The 24,869-nt window shown below is 41.2% G+C and overlaps 2 protein-coding genes across 4 annotated transcripts in view; both read right to left on the reverse strand.

Moving 5' to 3' along the window:
- AGBL4 (AGBL carboxypeptidase 4) overlaps positions 1–24,869 on the reverse strand; it is a 1,553,201-nt gene that overhangs the window by 583,614 nt on the left and 944,718 nt on the right. The window lies entirely within an intron of this gene.
- The window catches only part of BEND5 (BEN domain containing 5), a 70,176-nt gene that overhangs the window by 11,112 nt on the left and 34,195 nt on the right, over positions 1–24,869 (reverse strand). For both annotated transcript variants that reach the window (XM_053245328.1, XM_053245330.1), the window contains 2 exons: positions 18,446–18,821; positions 1,648–1,796 (listed from right to left, as the gene is read on the reverse strand). In XM_053245328.1, coding sequence (XP_053101303.1) covers positions 1,648–1,796; positions 18,446–18,821 — 525 coding nt within the window. The remainder of the gene's footprint in view (positions 1–1,647; positions 1,797–18,445; positions 18,822–24,869) is intronic.

Here is a 24,869-nt window from a genome sequence, read left to right on the forward strand (position 1 = left end):
CCGCCTCCCCTCAGGGACACGTTTCCACTTTAAGAGAAAGCTTCTGGAGTACGGAGAGAGCTCTGAAAGTATTTGCCCTCTTGCAGAAGTGCTTCTATACTCTGAAATAGGAACCATGCATGGGGGTTAGCGCTCCATTTGTTAGAAGCATAGTAGTTAATCAAAATGCCATTAACTTCAGAGCTATTCATGGTTTAACTCTCTCTAGCTCATGGGAAAGCATGCAAGTACTTCAAATATTTATATAGCATGACAAATCTATATTATAAATTCTCCAAGACGGGCCATGTGTGGGGACGTGGCAGAAAGGAGGTGATTGGCTGACAGGGGGGAGAGAGTTCCAGAGCAGCAGGGAGTTTTGTGGGACAGCTGGAAAGCAGTTTGACAGTTGGCTCAGGGGTGCCGTGAAGCGGGAGGGAGCTCGGAGGCTGGGGTCGGCTTCGGGAGCTGGACAGTTGGCTCGGGGGCTGTGGGCAGCAGATGGTTGGCTGTGCTGTGCCGTGAAGCGGCAGGGAGCAGGGAACTCAGAGGCTGTCAGGTGAGCAGGCGACAGTCCCTGGCAGTGGCAGGCGGAAGCAAGGACTGCGAGCCAGAGATAGAGATAGGGAGACGTGAGGGGGGGCGAGAGCGAGCCATAGAGTGGCGGGGAGGGGCGAGACCGAGCCACAGAGTGGGGGGAGGGGCGAGAGCGAGCCAGAGAGCGTGGGGGGCGGCGGGAGCGAGCCAGAGAGCGTGGGGGGGCGGCGGGAGCGAGCCAGAGAGCGTGGGGGGGCGGCGGGAGCGAGCCAGAGAGCGTGGGGGGGGCGGCGGGAGCGAGCCAGAGAGCGTGGGGGGGGCGGCGGGAGCGAGCCAGAGAGCGTGGGGGGGCGGCGGGAGCGAGCCAGAGAGCGTGGGGGGCGGCGAGAGCGAGCCAGAGAGCGTGAGGGGCGGCGAGAGCGAGCCAGAGAGCGGGGGGGGCGGCGAGAGCGAGCCAGAGAGCGGGGGGGCGGTGAGAGCGAGCCAGAGAGCGGGGGGGCGGCGAGAGCGAGCCAGAGAGCGGGGGGGCGGCGAGAGCGAGCCAGAGAGTGGGGGGGGTGGCGAGAGCGAGCCAGAGAGTGGGGGGGTGGCGAGAGCGAGCCGGGGGGGTGCCAGAGCATTGTGGGGATGGCGAGAATTGTGGGGTACGTTGAGAGAGTTGTGGCGGCGGTGAGAGCAAATGAGAGAGTTGTGGGGGCAGTGAGAGCGAGCAAGAGAGTTGTGGTGGGGGATGCCACAGGCTCAGTGCACGATCGCACAGATGCTCTGTGCAGGGTCAGCTAGTATTTATATAATCACTTTTCAACAAAAGGCCTCAAAACAGTTTACATAGAAAAATAATAACTAAAGATGGCTCCCTGAACCAAAGAGCTTACAGTCTAAAAAGAAACATAAAGGCAGACACCAGCAACAACCACTGGAGGACGGTTGTGCTGGGGCTGGAGGAACAGTTGCTCTCCCCCTTCTAAATGTAAGAGAATCACTACTTTATAAGGTGCCTCTTTCTTTAGTTACCAACAGAGCCAGAAACATTCTATCAAGACCATAAAAAAATCCCTTAGCACAATGGAAGTGACACAAAATCCATCTTAACTACATCTGAACTATGTTTATGAAGTAGCCTCCAAATACCTTTCCATTCTCAAGAATATATTTGTCCATTGCTGGAACAGCAGCAGGATAGTAGGTTGATGTGTTTGCTTCCTCACTGAACGTCTTCTGTACTTCAGGCTCAGGTTCAATGGATTCTGCTTTAACTTTTTCAAGTTCTATGGCAGGACCTACACAGTTCAGAAAATAAACATGAATATATCAAAGAATATCTTCCCCCCCCTCATATATTACACTGATTCTGCTTTCCACTACTCACATGTAGATAATAACTGGATAAAGAATGCATCTAACTTAAAAAATCTTAGAAAATGTAACTGAAATAACAAAACTCTAGCCTTCGTTATTCTCAAAAGTGGTGATGTGATGAGGTGATACAGTTGAACATAGAGAATTTTAGAGAACATTTTTCCATCTACATTATGTAAATAGGAATTTTAATTTGTAAATAAATTATGCATGCAAAGGAATGTTATATTTGAACTAATCTAGCACAAATTTTATACACAAATTCAATTACCAATTTCATGAAATGTCAGCCAGAATGTTTATGTATTTTTAAAGAAGAATGGTTTCATACATGGAAAAATGCTGTGCATTTTTCACTAGATGAAGACAAATATTTCATCTGTGACCAGCTTTTTAAACTACCAAGTGATATCTAAGAAGTCAGCCTATATGCAAACAGAATCTGTAATGCATTTGACAATTTTAATAACTATGCAACTACAGTAACATCTTTTTAAAAAAAGGTTCCAATTTTGCCATTGGATTGGCTAAGAGTTTGCAGAATACTGAAATCCATGTGAGGCTTCATTTTAATAAACCAAGAGAGCTGGTAAGAAAGCCACTGCAGAATATTGCTACTGGATTCTCAGTTAAGGAACTTATTAAAATAATGGTATGAAAACAGATAGATTTCCTTGCCTCTCAGTCTGAAAACCATCTCTGTCATCCCAAACGATATATAGTATAAGTCTTTCTTAATAATCGTCAAACATGAACTAGCAGCATTGCATAATCCACAACACATCCTTGATAACATATAGAAAGTTGCCTGTAGGAAAGTTGAAATTCTATACCCAGATTTGCTCTTGCAAGTTAAACATTTTAACTTACTCAAACCCATGCAGCAATTAGTACGTAAAACATAACTGCTGGTATCTCAAGGGTAAATAAAGTTATGCTCCTGAAATAACAACTGTCTGGCTGCTTCTGTACCCAAAATGATTATGCCCACTAGGTTGATAGTGCATTCATTGTATAATCTGAACATTTATTATTACACAGTATTTTTGACTCACAAGTGAATGCTGCCTAAAGGATCATGCATTAATCCAACATCACTGAGAAAAAACACTGTCAAGTGCAAAAATAAAAACCACTGGTGGCATTCTTGTCTAATCTAAACTGATAAGCAAATGTGTACACAGCCCCATATCTTTATCTGCAGAATACTCACAAAACGTTTATCAAGATATTGGAGGGATGGGCCTGACAACCTTTTGGGGCCAAGGGGAAAGCAGGGCAAACTAGAAGAATACAGCATACCCCCACTCACAGCATGGGGATGGCTCAGATAACACATTTCTGGGAAGGGAGAAGTAACTACCCACCCCCTGTCAGTTCCAGCTTATCCAAGAAACTGAAGACAGAATTTGCAAATAAAATCTTATTTGAGGATTGCCAATTCCTGCCTCATTCACCCTAGCATTCCTTATCCTCTTTCTACCTATATATCCCGAGTCACTGTGCTTCCTTCTCCTCAGGTTATATCCCTTGTTGCAAAAAGGGAAAACCTTACTCATCACAAGAAACCAAGCTAATCTCACTTTACTTCTTTGGGCGAGTCATTCTCTCTCTTAGCCTAACCTCTCTCAAAGAACTGTTAAAAGGATAAAATGGGAGATGGACACCACATCCGCAACACCCTGAGCCACTTGTGGAAAGGCAGGATAAAAATGTATATATATTTGCCGGCTGGATTTTTAAAAAGAGAACTAAAATGAAAGCTGAAGATTTTAAAAAAACTTATGAGCACTGTAACAAACAAAAGGAAACTACAGTGGTCCCTCGACTTACGTAAATAATCCATTCCGAACGCACGTTCGGAGGTCGAAATTTTCGTAAGTCGAGGAGCGCACCACGGCAGTCTCAAAACACTCATAATTCGAGGAAGCCGCATCTAAACATTCGTAGGTCGAGTAAGCTGATTCTAAACCGGCAACTACTTCCGGTCTTTTTTGTCGCTCGTAACTTGAAATAAACGTAAGTTGAGTAGTTCGTAGGTCGAGGGATTACTGTATTAGAAAGTTTTAGAAAGGGTTAGAAAGAATGGCTTAGATAAAAAAAAAAACTGTGCAAATAATTCCAAGTGCCCAAAGGAGCTTCGAGCCTGTGCTTCTCAAATAGAAGCCCCTTTTGTCTCACAGCAAGTCTCTTTGGAAAGTGCAGGGAATTTTAAATGCAGCTAGTAATATGGGACTAAGCTTCTTCTTCTTTTTTAAAAAGTCCAATGGATATGCCCAAGTCCTTTTATACTCCTAAAGTAATCCTTTAGATCAGGGCTGCACAACTTCAGCCCTCCAGCGGTTTCTGCTGCTTCAGATCATGGCCAGTATACATACCTAAGTATTATCATACAGAAATATTTTTATTTCTGAGCATATTTTTAGACAATCAGCTCAGAAAATATGTTCCTATAATACTGACCTCTTCTACTGTGTGACAATGATATAACAGTGTATCATCAGCACACACCAAGGTGGCAATCTTACGCAAACTTACCTGGGAGTAAGTGCCCCTCCCTCAAATTCAGTGGGATCTCCCTCAAATTCAGTGGGAATAAACATGCATACAATAAGGCTCCAAGTGTCCTAGTAACTGTGTACAAAATTGGTTATCTTGGAATTATATTTGTTCAGCTCCATCCTACTAAATAATATATCCTTGAAAATACTAGCATAACTCACACTTATTTCTTCACTCAGAATCAATTCTAGAAGACCACTGGCTTCCAATTGTGCCTTAGAACAGAACCAACCAGAGAGACATCGACTTTGGACTTAATCCTGAGTGATGCCCCGGACCTTATGTGAGATGTCAGAGTTGTAGAACTGTAAGGAAACTGTCACTATAGTGTGACACAATTCAGTTTATATGAGAATAGAGCATTGCCAAGAAAGTCCAACACAAGTATACTGGACTTCAGAAAAGTGAACTTCTCAATAATGTGGGGACTGGTAAACAGGAAGCTGAAAGGGAAAGTCAGGAGGGTCGAATCATTCCAGAAACCATGGAATTTATTAGAAACCACAATAGAATCTCAGTTGGAATATATACCAAGAAGAAGGAAGGAAGGTCAGGGAAGCTATAAAAGGAAAGATTTTCTTCAGGAAATGGAAGTCCTGCCCAAATGAAAAGAACAGAAAGGAACACAAACCATGGCAAAAGAAATGCAAGAAGATAAGGGATGCAAAAAAGAGAGTTTGAGGAACATATAGCTAAAAGCACAAGGGGAAAATTAAAAAGTCTTTAAATATATTGGATGACACTAAGATATTTAGGTAATGAAATTAAATCCAGAACAGACTGTGAGGAGCTCCAAAGGAATCTCTCCAAACTGTCTGAGTGGGTGACAAAATGGCAAATGTAGTTCAATAGAAGCACATGTAAAGTGGTGCATATTGGGGCAAACCCCCCACAACTTCACATATACACTGGTGGGGTCTGAGCTGTCAGTGACGGACCAGGAGAGAGATCTTGGAGTCAAGGTAGACAACTTGTTGAAAGTGTTGACACGGTGCATGGAAGCTGTGAAAAAGGCAAATTACATCCTAGAAATCATTAAGAAGGAGATTGAAAATAAAAATGCTAATATCATGTTCTTATACAAATCTATGGTGCAGTCACATTTGGAGTACTGAGTACAGTTTTGGTCACCATATCTTAAGAAAGAAATTGTAGAACTGGAACAGGAGCGGAAGAGAGCAACCAAGATAATCAGAGGCCTGGAGCACTTTGCTTATGAAGCAAGGCTATAGCATTTGGGGCTTTTTATTTTGGAGAAGAGGAGACTATGGGGAGACATGATAGAGGTGTATAAACTATCCTTGGAGTAGAGAGAGTAGACAGAAAGAATTTTTTCTCCCTCTTTTACACTAGAACCAGGGGTCATCCCATGAAACTGAAGGCCAGGAAATTTAGGATCAACACAGAACTAAGTACTTTTTCACACAGCACATAATTAATCTATGGAATTTTCTGCCACGGGATGTGCCACTGTCTGGTGGGGATACTATTCTTTGGTGCTAAGCAGAGGAGAAGCTAGTAAGCTAGAGGGGTGTACAGTGTGGGGTTTAGCTCCAGGTACCAACACAACCTGGAGTTTTTCAAGAGAGTTTTGTTTTCTTTAAATATATCAGAATCAGAAAACCTGCCAAGGAGGTGGTTGGACCCTTAGATGAAGAGGGCGTGAAACGGGGAGGATAAGGAGATTGCAGAGAAGCCAAATGAGTTCTTTGCATCTGTCTTCATGACGGAGGATACTGAGCATATGCCCATTCCAGAACTGAGCTTCTCAAGCTTGGAGGCTGAAGAACTGGGCCAGTTTGAGGTTACCAGAGAGGATGTTCTAAACTGTCTTGAAGAACCAAAAATTAACAAATCCACCCAAGAGTTCTGAAGGAACTCAAATGTGAAATTGCTGATCTCCTAGCAGAAATATAGAACTTGTCCCTTACAATCAAGCTCTGTACCAGAGGACTATAAAGTAGCTAATATAACTTCCATTTTCAAAAAGGGATCCAGGGAGGATGTGGGAAACTACAGACCAGTTAGCTTAACTTCTGTACTGGGTATATTGATGGAAAGCATACTTAAGGACAACATTGTTAAACATATAGAAGATCAGGCCTTCCTGAAGGAGAACCAGCATGGCTTATGCAAGGGAAAGTCTTGCCTCACTAACCTTTCAGAGTTCTTTGAGAGTGTCAACAGGCATGTGGATAAAGGTGATCTGGTTGACAGAGTATACTTGGGACTTTCAAAAAGTTTTTGAAAGTGTTCCCCAACAAAGGCTCTTGAGTAAACTCAGCAGTCATGGGATAAGGTTCATGCTCAGTCATGGGATAAGGTTCAAGGTTCTTCTGCACAATTCTCACCGCACATTAAGGTCATCTGAGGAGGTCCGTCTCCAGTTATCACCGGTTTGTCTGGTGGCGACTGAAAGGCGGGCCTTCTCTGTAGCTGCTCACGGGCTATGGAATGCACTCCTGGCAGAAATCTATAATTTGAGTTCATTACTGTCTTTCAGGAGAGCCCTTAAAACCTATCTGTTTGGCCTGGCCTTCTGGGGTTTTTAAACTGCTGTAAATTGTTTGAAATGGTTGCCCTGGTTTTCCAGGATTTTTTAGCGGTTTGAATGTTTAATTTTTTTATTCTGTTTTTACAGTTTTGATTTTAATTGTTAACTGGTTTTAATTGTTTTTATTCTGTTGTAAACTGCCCTGAGCCATTTTGGAAGGGTGGTATATAAATTCAATGAATAAATAAATAAATAATAAATGATGTGCGGATTGGTAACTGGTTGAAGGGCAAGAAACAGAGGGTAGGAATAAATTGACAGTTTTCACAATGGAGGGAAGTAAGAATTGGGATCCCCCAGGGAACTTTACTGAGACAAGTGCTCTTTGTTAATAAATCATCTAGACATTGGTGTAAACAGACAAGTGGCCAAATTTGCAGATCGCACTAAACTATTTAGTTGTTGAAATCCACAACAGATTATGAGGAGCTCCAAAAGGATCTCTCCACACTGGGTGAGTGGGTAACAAAATGGCAAATGCGGTTCAGTGTAAGCAAGTGTAAAGTGATGCATATGGGGGCAAAACCCCCAAAGAGGCAAAGAGGCACCTTTTACCATTGTGATTCTCTTTATTTAGCAGGGGGAGAGTAATTGGCCCTATCCACCCCCAGCACAGTACTTCCAGTGACTGTTGCTGGTGTGTGTCTTATGTTTCTTTTTAGAATGTGAGCCCTTTGGGGACAGAGAGCCATCTTATTTGTTTTATTTCTCTTTGTAAACCGCCCTGAGCCATTTTTGGAAGGGCGGTATAGAAATCGAATTAATAATAATAATGATAATAATAATGATAATAATAATAATAATAATAATAATAATAATAATAATAATAATAATAATAATAATACACTGATGGGGTCTGAGTTGTCAGGAGAGAGATCTTGGGGTCATGGTGTTTACTTTCAAGTAAACACATTGAAAGTGTTTACTCAACCTGTGAAAAAGGCAAATTCCATGCTAGGGATCATTGAAAATAATACTGCTAATATTATAATGCCCTTATTCAAATCTATGGTGCAGCCACATTTGATGTACTGTATGCAGTTCTGGTCACCGTATCATAAGGAGGACATTGTAGAACTGGGAAAGCTGCAGAAGAGGGCAACCAAGATGATCAGGGATCTGGAGCACCTTCTTTATGAGGCAAGGTTACAGCATCTGGGGCGGTTTTTGTTTGGAAAAGAGGCAACTACGGGGAGACATGACAGAGGTGTATAGAATTATGCATGGAGTAGAGAGAGTAGACAGAGATAAATGTTTCTCCCTCTCTCACAACACTAGAACCAGGGGTCATCCCATGAAACTGAAGGCGAGGAAATTTAAGGCCAACAGAAAGAAGTACTTTTTCACACAGCACATAATTAATCTATGGTGTTCTCTGCCATGGCATGTAGTGATGGCCAATAGCATGGATGACTTTAAAAGGGGCTTAGACAAATTCATGGAGGACAAATCTATCAATGGCTACTAGTTGGTGGTTATAGGCCACCTCCAGTCTCAGAGGCAAGATGCCTCTAAATACCAGTTGTTGGGAAGCAACAGCAAGAGAGGGCATGCTCTCACCTCTTGCCTGTGGGCTTGAGAGGCATCTGGTTGGCCACTGTGTGAAACGGGGTGTGGACTGGATAGGCCTTAGGCCTAATCCAGCAGGGCTGTTCTTATGACGTGCTTCACTCTTTATTCTGCAAGGGAAAATATAACATGAAATGGGGGGTTTAATTTCCCCTTAAGTTCCAAAAATTTCTGTTTCAGGTCACAGGATAAAATGAAAAGGTTTCCTGAATTTTAACCAGTCCTTCGTATCTCAGCTTAGCATTCCCACACATCTCTATAGTTTCTGCCTCTTGGTGAACACAGTACAGGGCCAGGTTGGGTGCATGGAGGCCTGCAACAATGACATCAGTGAAGGATGGGAACATAGAGAAGAACTGCTTTCTTCCTTTTCCTACACTCAATTCCTTGCTATGGCTGGGGAGGGGAGGAGTATGATCAATATTATCCTTAGCTACATACAATTTCTGCAGAATGGGGAATATACCAGTGAAAAAACAACAAACAGAACTCATTTATTTGAGGAACAAAAATATTCTCTCCGCAGAAACCTTCACACTAGTTTTATTTGATGGCCTTTTGCTCTTTATATTTGTACATATGACATTATACATGTTCCTAAGTATGTATGACTGGTAAAATCTACTACTACAACAGCAATCCAGAGAACCACTGCAAAAACATGAGGCTCTATTAATTAAAAGCCACTGACACAAAACATTAAAATGCCTTGTTTATGTTCTAAATCTCTGGGTAGTTTTAATTCCAAAGTCAAAGCCTCTTCTAACCAGATAAACTTCACAGTGATTTCACAAACTACTAAGGGTTGCATTTACAGCACAGCATGTTGTGAATTAGACATGCAATTCCTTTTACTGCGTTTTTTGCTAATTGGTGTTGCGTGCCTAATTTGCCATGCACCAAGCTTACTTTTAAAGTTTCTCTCTCTTTGAGGCTTTTGTGCTTTGATAAGCAAGAAAGAAATTGTGCAGTTATGGAAGCTTTCTGAAAGTCAATGCAAATGCATTATCTTAACACAGAGAGCACAAGCCCGAAGACTGCTAAGAAAGGAAAATAGTTGTTTCAGTGAAAAGTCCTCTTTTTAATTGCATGGTAGGGCATCCAGAATTAGAGAGGAAAGGCAGCTATACCAACTATTTCTCATCACATCATTTCTGCCATCTCAAAGTGCTCAAGAGTGACATTCCAGGAAAAACTACTGCTTGGATCATGGCAACTTTCAGAAGTTAGGTTTAACTCAGAGCCTTGGTGGTGAATTTTGAAGTTCTGTGTGCAGTGGTGGATCTTGTGGCACGGCATGCTAATATTGCTGGCTTCCATTGCCATGCTATGAGCAAAGAAGCCATATCCTAATCTAGGTATCATGGCTACGTAGCACCTGGGATTTGCCAAACCCTGTTCCAAACAGCCCTGTTATTTGTGCAGAGGCCTCTAGAGGAAAATAAGACCACTGGAGATCCCTGGCTGTTCCTTGCAGCAAACAAGAGCAAATCAGTGGGACTTAAAATGCCCTGATGTGGGTTTAAAGCCCCACTGATTTATATGGCAATTAAGGTGGGGGGTTTGGGGGACGAAACTAACTGCAATTATAGGGATGTGCACGGAATGGGATTTGTGTTCTATTCCAAGTTTGGAACGGAATGCAAATGCCTCTAACATTCAATCGGAACAACCAGTTGAACCGGTTACTCCAACAGAACGAGCTCGGAACATCCTGAGTGTTCATACAAAACTTGATTTGTATAATAACAAGCCAACCAAGAAGCAAGGAAATCACAAGCCAATCAGAAGCCAGTGCCAAAACCAGTAAGCAAGGGGGAAACATGCCTTAGAACACTCAAAATGTTCTTACTCAATACATTATGTTCCAAGCTCAAAAAAGGCCCTTCATTTGAATGGTGTTTGAGCTTGAAACACTAGAAATGGCCCGTTTCAAGCTCAAAACATTCTGCACATACAGGGCCAGACTGGGCCACCAGGACGATTCCTAGTGCGCCGGCAGGGTGGGGATTCCTGCTTGTAGCAGTACTGCTATCGCTTGTTGCCTGGAGGGGGACGCTGCCCTCTCGCTTACAACTGCAGGTTGGTCCTACAAAGGATAGGCATCTGCAGCATAGCAAACCATTCCAGCCAGACTCTCTCCATCCTGGATGTATTGCCCTTTTAAAATATTGGTTGTGTTTGCTGAGATCTCATACAAGCCTCGGCAAGGCTGCTGTTGGGAACAAATGCAAACAGGACTCACTCTGGAGGAAGGCTAGGCATGTAGTGTTAACATTTGGAGTGTGGCATAACAGAACCTTAAGAGTTGTCCGCAGCCCCTTCTAAGCTCTGCTGTTTGCAGATTTCGCTTTTGGGGATAATCTGTCCCAGCTCTGGAGCTGCTGATCTGGAATTGTCAGAGGCCTTGAAGTGAGAACTTCGGCTGTGAGATGATGTATGCATGTTTACTCATTGAATGCATTCAGCTGGGTTTACTCCCTAGTAAGTGTACAGCCGGACCCTGTCTATTTTTACTTGAAAGTAAGTTACAGTGATTTCAGTGGTACTCTCGGGTAAATGTACATAGGGCTGCAGCCTTAGTTACTTTTACTCCAGAGTATTTATAGTGAAAACAAAGTGGGAGTTGTGTCTTTCAGTACCATGCTTATTCCTTGTTGAGGGCTCTGAACAAAGAGAACTTGGTTATAAATCCTATCCCTAACTCTTATTAACATCGAAAGCAACAAAAACAAATGGGGACACTGGGAAAAAGTTGTCTGAGGTTAGTCCATAGCAGAAGTACTGGCTTATTTTATTGTTTTTACCAGCAGACTTTGTCCTACAGGAAACATGACTTTTGAATGTTAAGTCAGTGTTCAGCTGATGGAGAGAACAGCAGAGAGCTGACACCTGCCACCCCTCAAAAACTCTCTCAGGCACAACAGCCCTTCAGTGTACTGCAAAGCAAATGTTTTTAACACCAATAAGTGCAGTAATTTAAGCTATTTTAATGTGTGTAATTTTTTAGCTCGTATTTACAGTTATCAACATTTTTTTAAAAAAACAGCATTGAAGTATTTTATTAATTTCCTAGCACATATATCCAAACCATTTTAATAGTATAGAACTGTATGTTCTTAATAGTTATAAGTGATACTTCATTTGAAATATTTATAGTAACCTATAAGTAACATAAAACATAAGTCAGATATAAAAAGTTAACAGAAAAAATTCTTAAATGAAACCAAAAAATACTCGTACACATTCTGCTCAATACCCAACACCCTCCCTACATACACTCCACCGCACTCTCAGTGCCCACAGTCTGGCCCTGTGTACATCCTTATGCAATTATGTACCACTGGGCACTAACTACACCCTAACATTCATTGGATTGTACCCAGAAATAAAAGTATTACTGATTTTAATGGCATTTAGCAATACTTTTTTCTCAGCAGGAAGTTGGATAAGGCACAGTCTGCAATCCATGATTGCATGGTTTGCAGTAGTTTACTGTAGTCTTTTCCTATAAGCAGCTCCCCAAATGAATTCCCCAACTAAATTTCTCTGATATTAAAGACAGATTTTGGAGTTTGATATGAGACCTGCTGCTAAAGAAACTCTGTAGAAGCAAAATAGCACATGTATGCCGGAGGCAGAATTCTTGTAGATGGAACTCTCCTGCTCAGCTTCCAAACTGTTCTTTAAATCAGCAGAATTTGCAGCCAGCACAGTTCAGGGACTTAGAAGGGCAGGGGTGAGATATGATGGGGCAAAAGCAGAATGGAAAAATGCTGTCACAGGATAACAAACTACGGTATCCATGTGTCTCTCTGAATCATGACATCAGCCTGCAAATTTAAACATACATTCACACATACAAGCAAAAGTCTAATGTTTTCAACTTTAATATCATCTCTGCTTTATTTCCTTTAGATAACTGGTTCCAACTGTTTAATTCATAGTAAGCCACAATAATAAAGAGATACAGGTGAAACTCGAAAAATTAGAATATCGTGCAAAAGTTCATTAATTTCAGTAATGCAAATTAAAAGGTGAAACTGATATATGAGATAGACGCATTACATGCAAAGCAAGATAAGTCAAGCCTTAATTTGTTATAATTGTGATGATCATGGCGTACAGCTCATGAGAACCCCAAATCCACAATCCCAGAAAATTAGAATATTGTGAAAAGGTTCAACAGTCTAGGCTCCAGGTGTCCCACTCCAATCAGCTAATCAATCCATAACACCTGCAAAGGGTTCCTGAGCCTTTAAATGGTCTCTCAGTCTGGTTCATTAGGAATCACAATCATGGGAAAGACTGCTGACTTGACAGTTGTGCAGAAAACCATCATTGACACCCTCCATAAGGAGGGAAAGCCTCAAAAGGTAATTGCAAAAGAAGTTGGATGTTCCCAAAGTGCAGTATCAAAGCACATTAATAGAAAGTTATGTGGAAGGGAAAAGTGTGGAAGAAAAAGGTGCACAAGCAGCAGGGATGATCGCAGCCTGGAGAGGATTGTCAGGAAAAGGCCATTCAAAAGTGTTGGGGACTTTCACAAGGAGAGGACTGAGGCTGGAGTTAGTGCCTCAAGAGCCACCACACACAGACGGATCCTGGACATGGGCTTCAAATGTCGTATTCCTCTTGTCAAGCCGCTCCTGAACAACAAACAACGTCAGAAGCGTCTTACCTAGGCTCAAGAAAAAAAGAACTGGTCTGTTGCTCAGTGGTCCAAAGTCCTCTTTTCTGATGAGAGCAACTTTTGCATCTCATTTGGAAACCAAGGACCCAGAGTCTGGAGGAAGAATGGAGAGGCACACAATGCGAGATGCTTGAAGTCCAGTGTGAAGCTTCCACAGTCTGTGTTGATTTGGGGAGCCATGTCATCTGCTGGTGTTGGTCCACTGTGCTTCATTAAGTCCAGGGTCAACACAGCCGTCTATCAGGAGATTTTGGAGCACTTCATGCTTCCTTCCGCAGACGAGCTGTATGGGGATGCTGACTTCATTTCCCAGTAGGACTTGGCACCTGCCCACACTGCCAAAAGTACCAAAACCTGGTTCAATGACCATGGGATTACTGTGCTTGATTGGCCAGCAAACTCGCCTGACCTGAACCCCATAGAAAATCTATGGGGCATTGCCAAGAGAAGGATGAGAGACATGAGACCAAACAATGCAGAAGAGCTGAAGGCCGCTATTGAAGCATCCTGGTCTTCCATAACACCTCAGCAGTGCCACAGGCTGATAGCATCCATGCCACGCCGCATTGAGGCAGTAATTGCTGCAAAAGGGGCCCAAACAAAGTACTGAATACATATGCATGCTTATACTTTTCAGAGGTCCGATACTGTTCTATTTACAATCCTTGTTTTATTGGTTTCATGTAATATTCTAATTTTCTGGGATTGTGGATCATGAACTTTTGCACGATATTCTAATTTTTCGAGTTTCACCTGTACTAGCTGACATGCAGATTAACTATATGTGTGCCAAAAGATGTTTCATGTGTGCAACAAGAAAGGTGTATTTGTTGCCAACTGCCAATCTCCCCTGAACTGAAAATCAACAGATTTAGGACCCAAATTGGGAGCTGTAGCAAAAGGCTTCTTTTACTCCAACTGTAGTCCTCAAAATTCCTGCATAAGGATTGTTGCTCTTACTAGTTGCTCAATGAAAAGGGAATAGCAGACCAGTGTCTGCATGAACCATGGAGGTAGCCAACCACAATAGACTACTAGGAGTTACACACATGGGTCACAGGCCACGGTGTGTGCTCCAGCAACATTCTTTGACACAATGGAACTGGCTGTAGAACACAGTGAGCTTATGATGCAGCTGTGCAACCTATTTCTATGGAAGGGTTCTGCTTCTGTGATGTAAGAGGAAATTTGTGCTGCTGCAGCAAAAGTATCATCCTATGAAAGGCAAGTGAGGAAGAACTGTGGCCAGCTACTAGCAATTGCCTCTAGGAATTCTTCCCTCACCCAACAATAGCACAGCTGTGCCATGCAAGGACTTGAACAAATCAAGAAAAATAGACAAATCTTAAGATGCTAGGATTGTTTTTGTTGTTTTTACACACTTATTTGAAGTCTGGTGAGGCAAACCACAGGTCACTTTTGCTGCAAAACCATGGTTGCACACATTCGGATATAACAGTTTCAACCTCTGCCTGCCCCATTTACTTGCGGTTTCACGTTACTTGTGAATGAGGCCACAGAGTTATTTAATAAAAACTTTATTTGCCCCAGGCAGCCCTGTATGTATGTATGTAACTTGTAAAGGGGATAAAGAGGAGCCTATTTACCCTCTTCCTCTGTTATGTACATCACTAAATTATGTAAGGCTGTCAAGTGCCCATTATCTGGCTCCTATATTTTTGGACTGGCTTCTAGAATTTGTTAAAGCCTGGGGCATTCAATGTGCCTGAACCAGGGTCATTCCATGAAATGTGGTTTTGCACCAATTACTAATGTTGCACCAGCATAGGCTGCAGTAATAGAGCAAGGGTCAGTGGCTGATATCTTGACTAATGAAGCATGAGCGCTATGCGAGAAGCACTTGTGCTGCCGCTGAGTTAGACAAACTCAGAAGCAGTGTGCACACCAGGGAGGGGTATATTTTGAATACACTCCCTTCACCTGGAAGCCCTTTATGCCACAAAGGAAGCCATAAAGGAAGCCTTTTATGCCCTTAAGTCCCTGAGGGTCACACTGCCCTCAAGACATATTTTCAGCTGGCACAGAAGGCTTCCAGGGGAATAGGAGGTCCCATGGTAAAAGGTGAGAGCTGCACCAGTCGAGAACTCAGCAACAGCAATGGCACTTCTCACAAAGTACTCATGTTTTGTTAACCAAGAAGTTGGCCAATGTCTGTCAAAATAGCAGGGCCTAAGTTTTATTCTTTCATAAAGGTGAAGAGAAAGTGGAAGATGAAAAAAGCTTCACGTGTGGATTCATACTCCATGAAAAATATTTGAGGCAATAAGCATTCTACATATATTTTAAAAGATTTTTTAAAACATGCTTGGGATTTTGGAGCCTGTACAAAATGATATACCTAGTTTCTTGAGTTTCAGAATATTTTTCCATCAAAGGAAAATAGACTATGCAAAATCTAGCCATGTTTTCTTACCACCTGGATTGACAACTCATTATGCCATCTAAAAATGTATAGATGTTAGGTTTCTCTTAGAAACTTGACATTAGAAGAGCATTATCTATATACTAAATAAGAATGTGAAATAACTTTCCAAGTAAGTATAATTCAAGGTTTGATTCTGGAAGCACAAAAGGAGGGATGCAAAAACAGAAAGGTGTTGACCATTCTACACAACATAAATTCAAACAAAGGAAACTCTGCAGTTTAGCAGAAATACTACTATTGCTAAGTGGCATCTTTCTCATCAGCCAGCACAACTCCACTCACAGCTCCGTCTTGGAACCTAGACTATATCAGTGACAGAGGCCTAATAATAAACTGCCTAACACACTTACATGTCCCTAATATATTGTGTGCATGAATGCTGTTTTGGTAATCATTCTTGAAAACTAGTGTATAAAAATAAAAATAAATAAAATGTAAATACTTGCTAATAGTTCCTTCTCCTAAAAGGGCTATACAAACACTATGATAATTTAGTTTAAGTTGACAATATGTAAACTAAATTTTTAAAATGTTACAGTGAATTAATGTTTGATAGATCTGCTGTTTTCTTTAAAAATTAAACTTCTATTCTAAATATTTTATAACCATGTTTTATTACTGCATATTATATTGTACTAACCAGAAAAAAACATCAATCCTGCTCATATTTAATGTAATTGGCAATTACCGTAAGGAGTCTTATTTGTCAAAATATAGAACTGCCAGATTTTAGACATTAACATGCTCTAAAACATAGGAGGAAAAAATAATCTCACACTTTTATATTTTCTTCAAACAACCCATTTGCACAATTCTGGAGAATGCAAGAAGCGCCAGTTATACATCCCTGCAGAGCTAAATGAAACCTCAAAGAGGAATAAGTAGGGGAATATCAAATAGGAAAATGTACTATCATGTTCAGAGGAAAGAATGAAAACAACATTTTCTTAGAATTTTCTAGCAGAAAATACATTAGATACTAAGAATAAGATCTGTCACAACTTTCAAGAAAACTAACCAAAATAATTGAATGGATAAGAACAGAACCTTGCGAATAGAAGTAATTAATATAGTTGGCAAATGAATGGAAGAGTAGAGAGTATATATACATAGATCTAGAGAAGATGATTATAACTAAGTTATTAACTGCTATGAAATCCCTTTTTTGGATATAAAGCAGGATATGAATCAGATAAATAAATAGATCAGGAAAAAGGAATCCAAGAAAAACACAGGAAAACAGAAAAACTCTTCAAGTACAGGTAGCTAGAAAGAGAAACAAAATTAGTGATGGTACTCCTCGTCATCCTGTTCTGCAAGTTTAAGCACTGTTTACTTGAATAATTATCCTTCACAACCTTAAGATATTTATAGCTCATTTTTCTACTAAAAGTATACAAGGCAGCTAACAAAAATAGCTTAACACAATTAAAAAACATACAACCCCTTGACCAAAATACCAGGTACAACAGAATAAACTAGAAAGAAGGTTCACTTATGCCTCCCCAAATAAAAAAACCTCTTTCTTACAGAAGGGGAAAAGGATGGGAATTCTATAGGCTGCACACCACCAAGAAGGTCCTGTCCTCATTCCTACTCTAATAGTTGGACATCGAGAGTAGCACCAATGAACACTTCAGCACGTGGGCAGGTTGCAGGTGGTGGGGGAAGATGGAGCATTTTACTGTCAAAATATGGGTAAGTTTCATTAGACTTTGTAGGAGAATGCAGCTACAAATTTGACTGTTTCAGTGGCAGCCATGTGTTTCATCTAATTCCTAGTTTGGCCATAGGAGTGAATTTGACAATATATGAAAACCACCAATAAAGTGCAATTATTATGCAGATTCATAGCAGAATTCTAGACTGATGTAAAAATACACTCAATGAAGCTGTTATAGGATGAACAAAAAAAGACTCTTACTTCATATATATATATAGAGAGAGAGAGAGAGAGCGCGAGAGAGAGAGAGCGCACACACATATGCATGTGTATACACACACACACACACACACACACACACACACACACATATTTTGAACTAATATAATTTTGATTAAACCTAGATTTAATCTATGTCAAATGTCTTAATGGCATTCCACAAAGTCCCACTACTTAAGCTACAATACCAGATATCACAGGAATGTTATAAGGACCAGATCACCAGTTTAAAAAGTCTGTTTATACATATACTGTGAAGAAAAATATCAAAAGATTTAACATGTTCACAGATATTGAATTAGACCCTTGGTCCAGCTTGCTCAGTACTGATTATTTTGACTGGTAGCAGCTCTCCGGGTCTCTCTTATTAATTGCTACCTAAGGTCCTTAAGACTCAAGATTCCAGGAACTGAACCTTGTGTGTGTAGTCTACCACTAAGTTATGGCCCCATTCCTTAGAGGCACCTTCTTACTCAAAGAATTCATTTAATCCTTTCCCCAGGAAGGCCTGCATTTTGTTTTATAGGCCTCCTCCCAAGAGAATTATCTGGGCAATTCTCCACAGTTACACTGCCCTATGAATGTGCATTGCCCTTTGGAAAAACTAATGCAATTTTACTAGAGTGAAGGTCTCCTATCATACATATCAAACAAAGTGAACAGACAGAATTTTTGGCGGATATGGCAGAAGGTTAATTAGTACATAAATATATACTTGGATTCTTTTCTGACTATTTCAATCCCTCTTAGGATAAAATTTAATGACTATTTAAGAATATATCCCATATATATTCAAGCACTTACCGCTGCCTAATCTGAGAAGCAGTACATCCTGTAGCCGTCTGTTCAAGTCTCTGAGCTCTTTCATTTCTGACACTAATGTCCCATACTCCTTTAGCTTTTTTGCTTGCTGAACAAGCTGCCTCCTTGTTCTCTCAAGTTCTTGTTGAATGTGTCTCATTTCTTCCTGCTGCTGCTGATAGCTTCTCAGCAATTCTTCATAAAGAACCCGAGGAACTACAGCATCGTCCATATTGTTCATCCTTTCTGAAGTTTCCATAAATGTTGCCTCAGGACTGGAATTGCTACTGAGACTCATTCCATTTTGCTTTTCAAGGCGCGCAACAACTGCTTCAATGCTTTTGTGTGTACCTTCACTTTGTTTCCTCCCATCTTGTCTCTATGCATTACAACGAAACATTGCATTAATAATCCAGGACATGAAACAGTTCTCAGAGCTCTACATTTAATAAAAATAGGGGCTCTCTACAATTCTCAATGGGAAAATATGCATTGTGAAATATAGAAAAGATAAAATTATTTGTATTGCACCAAGCAGTTGAATAAATGTTACCACAAAGCTTCAAAGCAGCTGCACTTTATTACATTACACTACCAAAAGTCTTAAAATACACACACTGATTCAGGTGTAAAAGGCAAAGACGCTGGTACAAGGAATGCTTTGTCTGGTGCTCTTTTCCAGCATCTTGAAAAGGGTCAGGGATCTCCCAGAGCTCACACTGAGGCTGGCTTCAAATGTACACTTTAACACAGTTAACACTAACTGTAGTTAAAATTCCAAACTCGTTTGAGTCGCAGACATACAACTCACAGAACTACAGTTCCAGGACATCCCAGAAAGCTCCACAGCCTGGCTGTTGGCAAAGCAAACATTATCAGCAAAGTGGCTGTGATTGGCCACAATCTCAAAGCGGGGGGGGGGGGGAATGTCCTTTGCGCTCCACTAGCTTCCTCAGGCAGGTGACACCTTAACCCTTTCCTCACTCAGCCCCTAGCTATGCTATCCCAATTAATTATTTTTTGTAATTTTTTTGAGATTTAGTATTTTACAAACATATTTCCCAGTTCCCACCCCGCCCCCAAGCCCAACCTTTCCTCCTCAAGCCAGCCTTTGCATGCTGTGCTGGCTGGGGGGGAGGTGAGAAAAGAAAGGAGGCACAGAGGGAAAGAGAAAGCGTGAGAAGGGGAGCAGACGGAAAGGGAGGGAAGGAGAAATACACACCGTTGTACCAATAGATGTGGGTAAATCAAAAGGGTTTTTATGGGGCAGTTCACACATGAGTCCAGGGCTGCTTCCTCCACAAAGTGCAGAGAGGAGGAGGGGGGAAGGGGTGGCGGTGAAAACAGCATGCAAGGTCCCCTCCTTATTCTCTACAAAGCAATTAACTTTTCCTCTCCTTCCGCCCCCCCCCACTTTTTAAAGGAGACACAGCAGCAGAGAGAGCCATTCAATGCAGTCCTTTCCCCCACCCGCTTTGTGTTCTCCTATCCGCTTTCAAGCAAGCAAGCAATGGAGCAGTCCAGGGCAGGGAGAGAGAACTGTTCTTACTTTAAGAGGAAGCCCATTGAACTAAATCATTTACTTCTGAGTAATCCCAGAAGAGTTTGCAGGCTTGCTGGGATTACTCAGAAGTAAATGGTTTAGTTCAATGGGCTTCCTCTTAAGTAGGAGTGCACAGGATTGTAGCTGTAGAAGTGTGGCTTGATTTTAGGGTGCGTGTGTGTATAAACGCATGCTCCGCACTTGTAACTGAAAGAAACACAATGGATATAGAATGTTTTTACTTTACTGGGAAACAAAAGACTTTACAGTGCCTTGCAGCAGGAATTAGTAGGAGGTTTGTGTCTCTTTAACTTTTACAACAGAACAGAGAAGAGAGGGAAGAATGTGGGGAAAATGCTGAATCTCCGAGAGGCAATTGCTGTCAGAAAGAAGTGCATAACTGCAGTTAGGGAAGAGTCTGCCTTCAGGTGTGATGCTTCGGTGGCAAAACCACAGTTACCAGTGGCGAACCACTGAGAAAACCTCAGGACCCAAATGGAGTTTGTCAGGGCAAACTGGAGTTAACTTTTGAGGCTTAACAGGGGTTTTGTGCATTCAGGCGTACTAAAGTTAAAAGCTCTAGCAGCTTAACTGCAGCTAAAGTGTGCATGTGAACTGGCCCCTAGTCTCAGAAAGCAGCAAAAACATCTTAGTACTTTCCAAGCTTCTCCAAAACTCAGTCCAACAGGAATGAGACCCTAACCCAGTGTGGAGCTGAGCAGAGTTGGTGGCAAGCACAAATTTAGACTAGTTATCAAGGTTGGGCAAAATCTGATGACAACTGGCTATAGGAATTGTCTAGTACACACATTTGTTGTACAATAAAGAGAATGTGGCAGGTCTCCATGAACTCTAAGTCCTGGTGGAGCTTTGTATCTTTTGAATGAACTTTAATATTCAAGAAATTAATATCCAAGAAATTATTTTTAAATAAACCTTTAGTGCTAGAATTTTCCTCAATATCATTTAGGCAGCAAATAGCTCCCTACCTCTTTAGTCAAAAGCGCTCTGAAACATTCCCTGCTGTTTTGCGGGGGGGGGGAATAATTTTCAAGATGCACCCCTAAAACTGATTACCCCACTCCACTTCCCACTCTGCTGGCATGAGAATACATGGCTAGCAATTCTCATGGCTTTTGCTACTTTGAGACCAACAAAATAGCTGAAAGCAATGCACAATTTAAAGAAATAATGAGCAGAAGCATTGGGTCACATACCATGCAGCATAATGCTGGCAGCTGAGCACCAGGCCACACTGCTGCATGTGTGTAAACATCACTGGGCCTATTGCAGAACAGGGAGGTTTTGTTCCAACTTAAGCTGCACAAATGCAGATGTGTTATGCCCATTGGAAATAATGGTTGTCACACTGCATGCACACAAGCGCATTTGAGAGCACAACTGTCGGAGTAGAACTGCCCTGTTTCCCAACAGCTCCAATGGTATTTACACACATGCAGCAGTGCAGGTCAAAACTCAACCATTTCACTGTGTATGTGGACCACCATGTTTAAAATGCAAAAATGCAAAATATGTACATACATTTCTTTTCAGATCTTGCTTAGAGAGTCCAGAGTTTTGGCTTATTCAGCTGCATATTGTATACCAAGGTTTCTACTGTTTAGCATGCTATCAGGTATTGTACACTCTACTGAGGTAACATTTCAGCATAAAACACCTGCCATTGTTTATCCGTACTAGTACTCAAGGCTCCTTGCAAATGTGTACCCCAGTTTAACTCCACAAAAAGCAGATGGAGAATAAAAGACATTTTTTGTTACAATAATGCTTAAAAAAATGGCAACTGCACATGTCATCGGAAAGCAGTGTTATTTAGGTGAATTAAAATGCTATTATCATAATGCCTTTATACAAATATATGGTGTGGTTACATTTGGAGTACTGCATGCTGGTCACTGTATCTTAGGAAAGGCACTGTACAACTGGAAAAGGTGCAGAAAAGGGCAACCAAGATGATCAGGGGTCTAGAGCACCTTCTTCATGAGGCAAGGCTACAACACCTGGGGCTTTTTAGTTTGGAAAAGAGGCGACTACAGGGAGACATGATAGAAGTGTATAAAATAATTCACGGAGTAGAGAGAGTGGATAGAGATAAATATTTCTCCCTCTCTCACAACATTAGAATCAGGGGTCATCCCATCAAAACTGATTGCCAGGAAATTTAGGAGCAACAGAAGGAAGGACTTTTTGACTTAGTGCATAATTAACATCTAATCTATGGAATTCTCTGCCATGGGATATGGTGATGGCCATTAGCTTGGATGGCTTTAAAAGGGGTTTAGATAAATTCATGGAGGATATTGGTTACTAGTCTGATGGCTATTGGCCACCTCCAGCCTCAGAGGCAAGATGCCTCTAAATATCAAATGTAGAGGAGCAACAGCAGGAGAGAGAGGGCATGTCCTCACCTCTTGCTTATGGACTTCTCAGAGGCATCTGGTGGGCAACTGTGTTAAACAGGATGCTGGACTAGATGGGCCTGATCCAGCAGGGCTGTTCTTATGGATAATTGAACTGATGTATTTTAATACATATTTTAAATTATATTTTATATGCAGTTCTTGAATGAGTAAGTTGTTATATCAAGCTTCAGAGTAACTAACTATATTATTTCAAGATCTGCTGCCCTTTACTTTTCAATAACTGAGACATCCAACAGCATAGAGGTAATATTTTTTGGATACAATTGATCACCTTGAATTTGGTCAAATCATTTTATTTATTCAATCAATATATGATAAAAACAACAAATCTATTCCAAAGACAAGTCACATCTTGATGAATTTCACACCTATGTTTCACTTTTAGATGTACTTTGAAAAAAAGATTTAGAGATTCTACTTTGCAATACCATCAATTAGACACAGGTTAATTCTTAAGATTACTGAATATGTTCCAAATGGCCACTATAATAACTGTAATATGAAAAATCATATATAAGAGCATGCAACTTCTGAAAGGTTTACTGAAAACATTATCAACAGACAAATGAAATCAGTATCTATAGACTATAAATAATAAAATCAAACTAGTAGCATGTTCTTACTACTTCTTTCTTGATCTATAATCAAGGATTATTTAATTTATTTTTTTAGTACATTTATATACAGCCCCATACAAAAAAGTCCCAGGGCGGTTCACAATATATGTGCATCATAGAATACAAAGAATCTATCAAGAGAAAGAACCAAACTGTTGGATGTTTTGTTATGATTATTTGTCTGCTGTTTATCATAGCAATTCATTATCTTTCTGTGGTTTTGCAGCTTTCAACTATTCATTCATTATTCTGGGGTGCTTGTTGTACAATTGGCAAACTATTTATTTATTTATTTATTTATTTATTTACCTACCTATCAATCAATCAATCAATCAATCAATCAAATTTATACCCCGCCCAAACTAACATCTCTGGGCGGCTCATGAAATGGCAACTCTGGTGAATTTTGCATATCCATGGCCCATTATGAGCTGAGCCCGATCCCCTCTGAAACATGGATCTGGATAGTAATGAGGTTACAACCACCAACAGCTAGCCCTCCCTCTCAGTTTCCTCTCCTCAAACAAGCTTAGTTTGGGTCTCTGGAAACAGGAGAGGCCTTGTAAGTCTCATCCTTAAGTCCTGATTACCCAGAGACTGTGGCTTGTAGTTTCCCATGGTTTACTATTCACTGAAGCAGAGGGAATTATTATTTTATGGAATTGTCCATCTACCCAGGCAGGCAACTATACACACCTTGATAAGGTATGTAAGGCCTCCATTGTCTCCAGCAAGCCCTTCCCAGCACTAGTTTTTCTGCTCTCTCCCGTTGCAAGGATATGTTTCATTTGAGAAGTGGTGGTGGGTGAGGAAGGGCTAGGGATATGCTCCACCAGACTTGGCTTTTCCAAGCTTTTTTTGTGGGAGCTCAGAAATACTCCAAGTTTCTTCAGTAGAGAAAGCTCAGAAAAACCAAACTCACAGTGGCATGGGGCGAGGAAACTTGCTCATCACTAGTCACTATAAAACCCAGAATACTATAAAGTATTTGGACAGTTCAAATTAAAAATAGGAACAGAAGGTCTTCCACTACATACAATCAGGGTATTGAAGAAACCTGGAATAAAAATTCAAAATAAGTCATGGCTTGCCTGTAACAACCCTTCTACAGTTCACCAGAGGATGAACTCTTCTTCCCTCCATGATGAAATACACATCAAGGAGAGGAGAGCTGGTCTTGTGGTAGCAAGCATAACTTGCCCCCTTAGCTAAGCAGGGTCCACCCTCGTTGCATATAAATGGGAGACTAGAAGTGTGAGCACTATAAGATATTCCCCTCAGGGGATGGAGCCAGTTTCAAGTTCCTTCCCTGGCTTCTCCAAGATAGGGCTGAGAGAGATTCCTGCCTGCAACCTTGGAGAAGCTGCTGCCAGTCTGTGAAGACAATATTGAGCTAGATAGACCAGTGGTTTGACTCAGTATATAGCAGCTTCCTATGTTCCTATGAGATAGCAGGTATGACTCCAAAGTAGGGCTGCTCAACTTCAGTCCTCCAGCTGTTTTTGGACTACAACTCCTATAATTCCCAGCCACAACAATCAATAGCCAGGGATTATGGAATTGTAGGGCTACATCTGCAGGAGGGCCGAAGTTGAGCAGCGCTGCTGCAAAGGTATGCAAGCAAAAAAGATCTTCTCCACATTAATTCAGAAAACTAAGAAGCCAGTACAGAAAATATGTATTTTCATGACCTTCAAGATGGTCCAATATATTCAATTTCAGACCTCTGCATAAGTCTAACTACACATAGAGGTATTTCGCACAACCTCTGGCAGCTGCTGCGATGGGCTGCGGAGAAGGTAGGAGCTTGCATGCCTTCCCCA

The sequence above is a fragment of the Hemicordylus capensis genome, chromosome 4 (genome assembly GCF_027244095.1).
Source record: "Hemicordylus capensis ecotype Gifberg chromosome 4, rHemCap1.1.pri, whole genome shotgun sequence".
NCBI lineage: Eukaryota > Metazoa > Chordata > Lepidosauria > Squamata > Cordylidae > Hemicordylus > Hemicordylus capensis.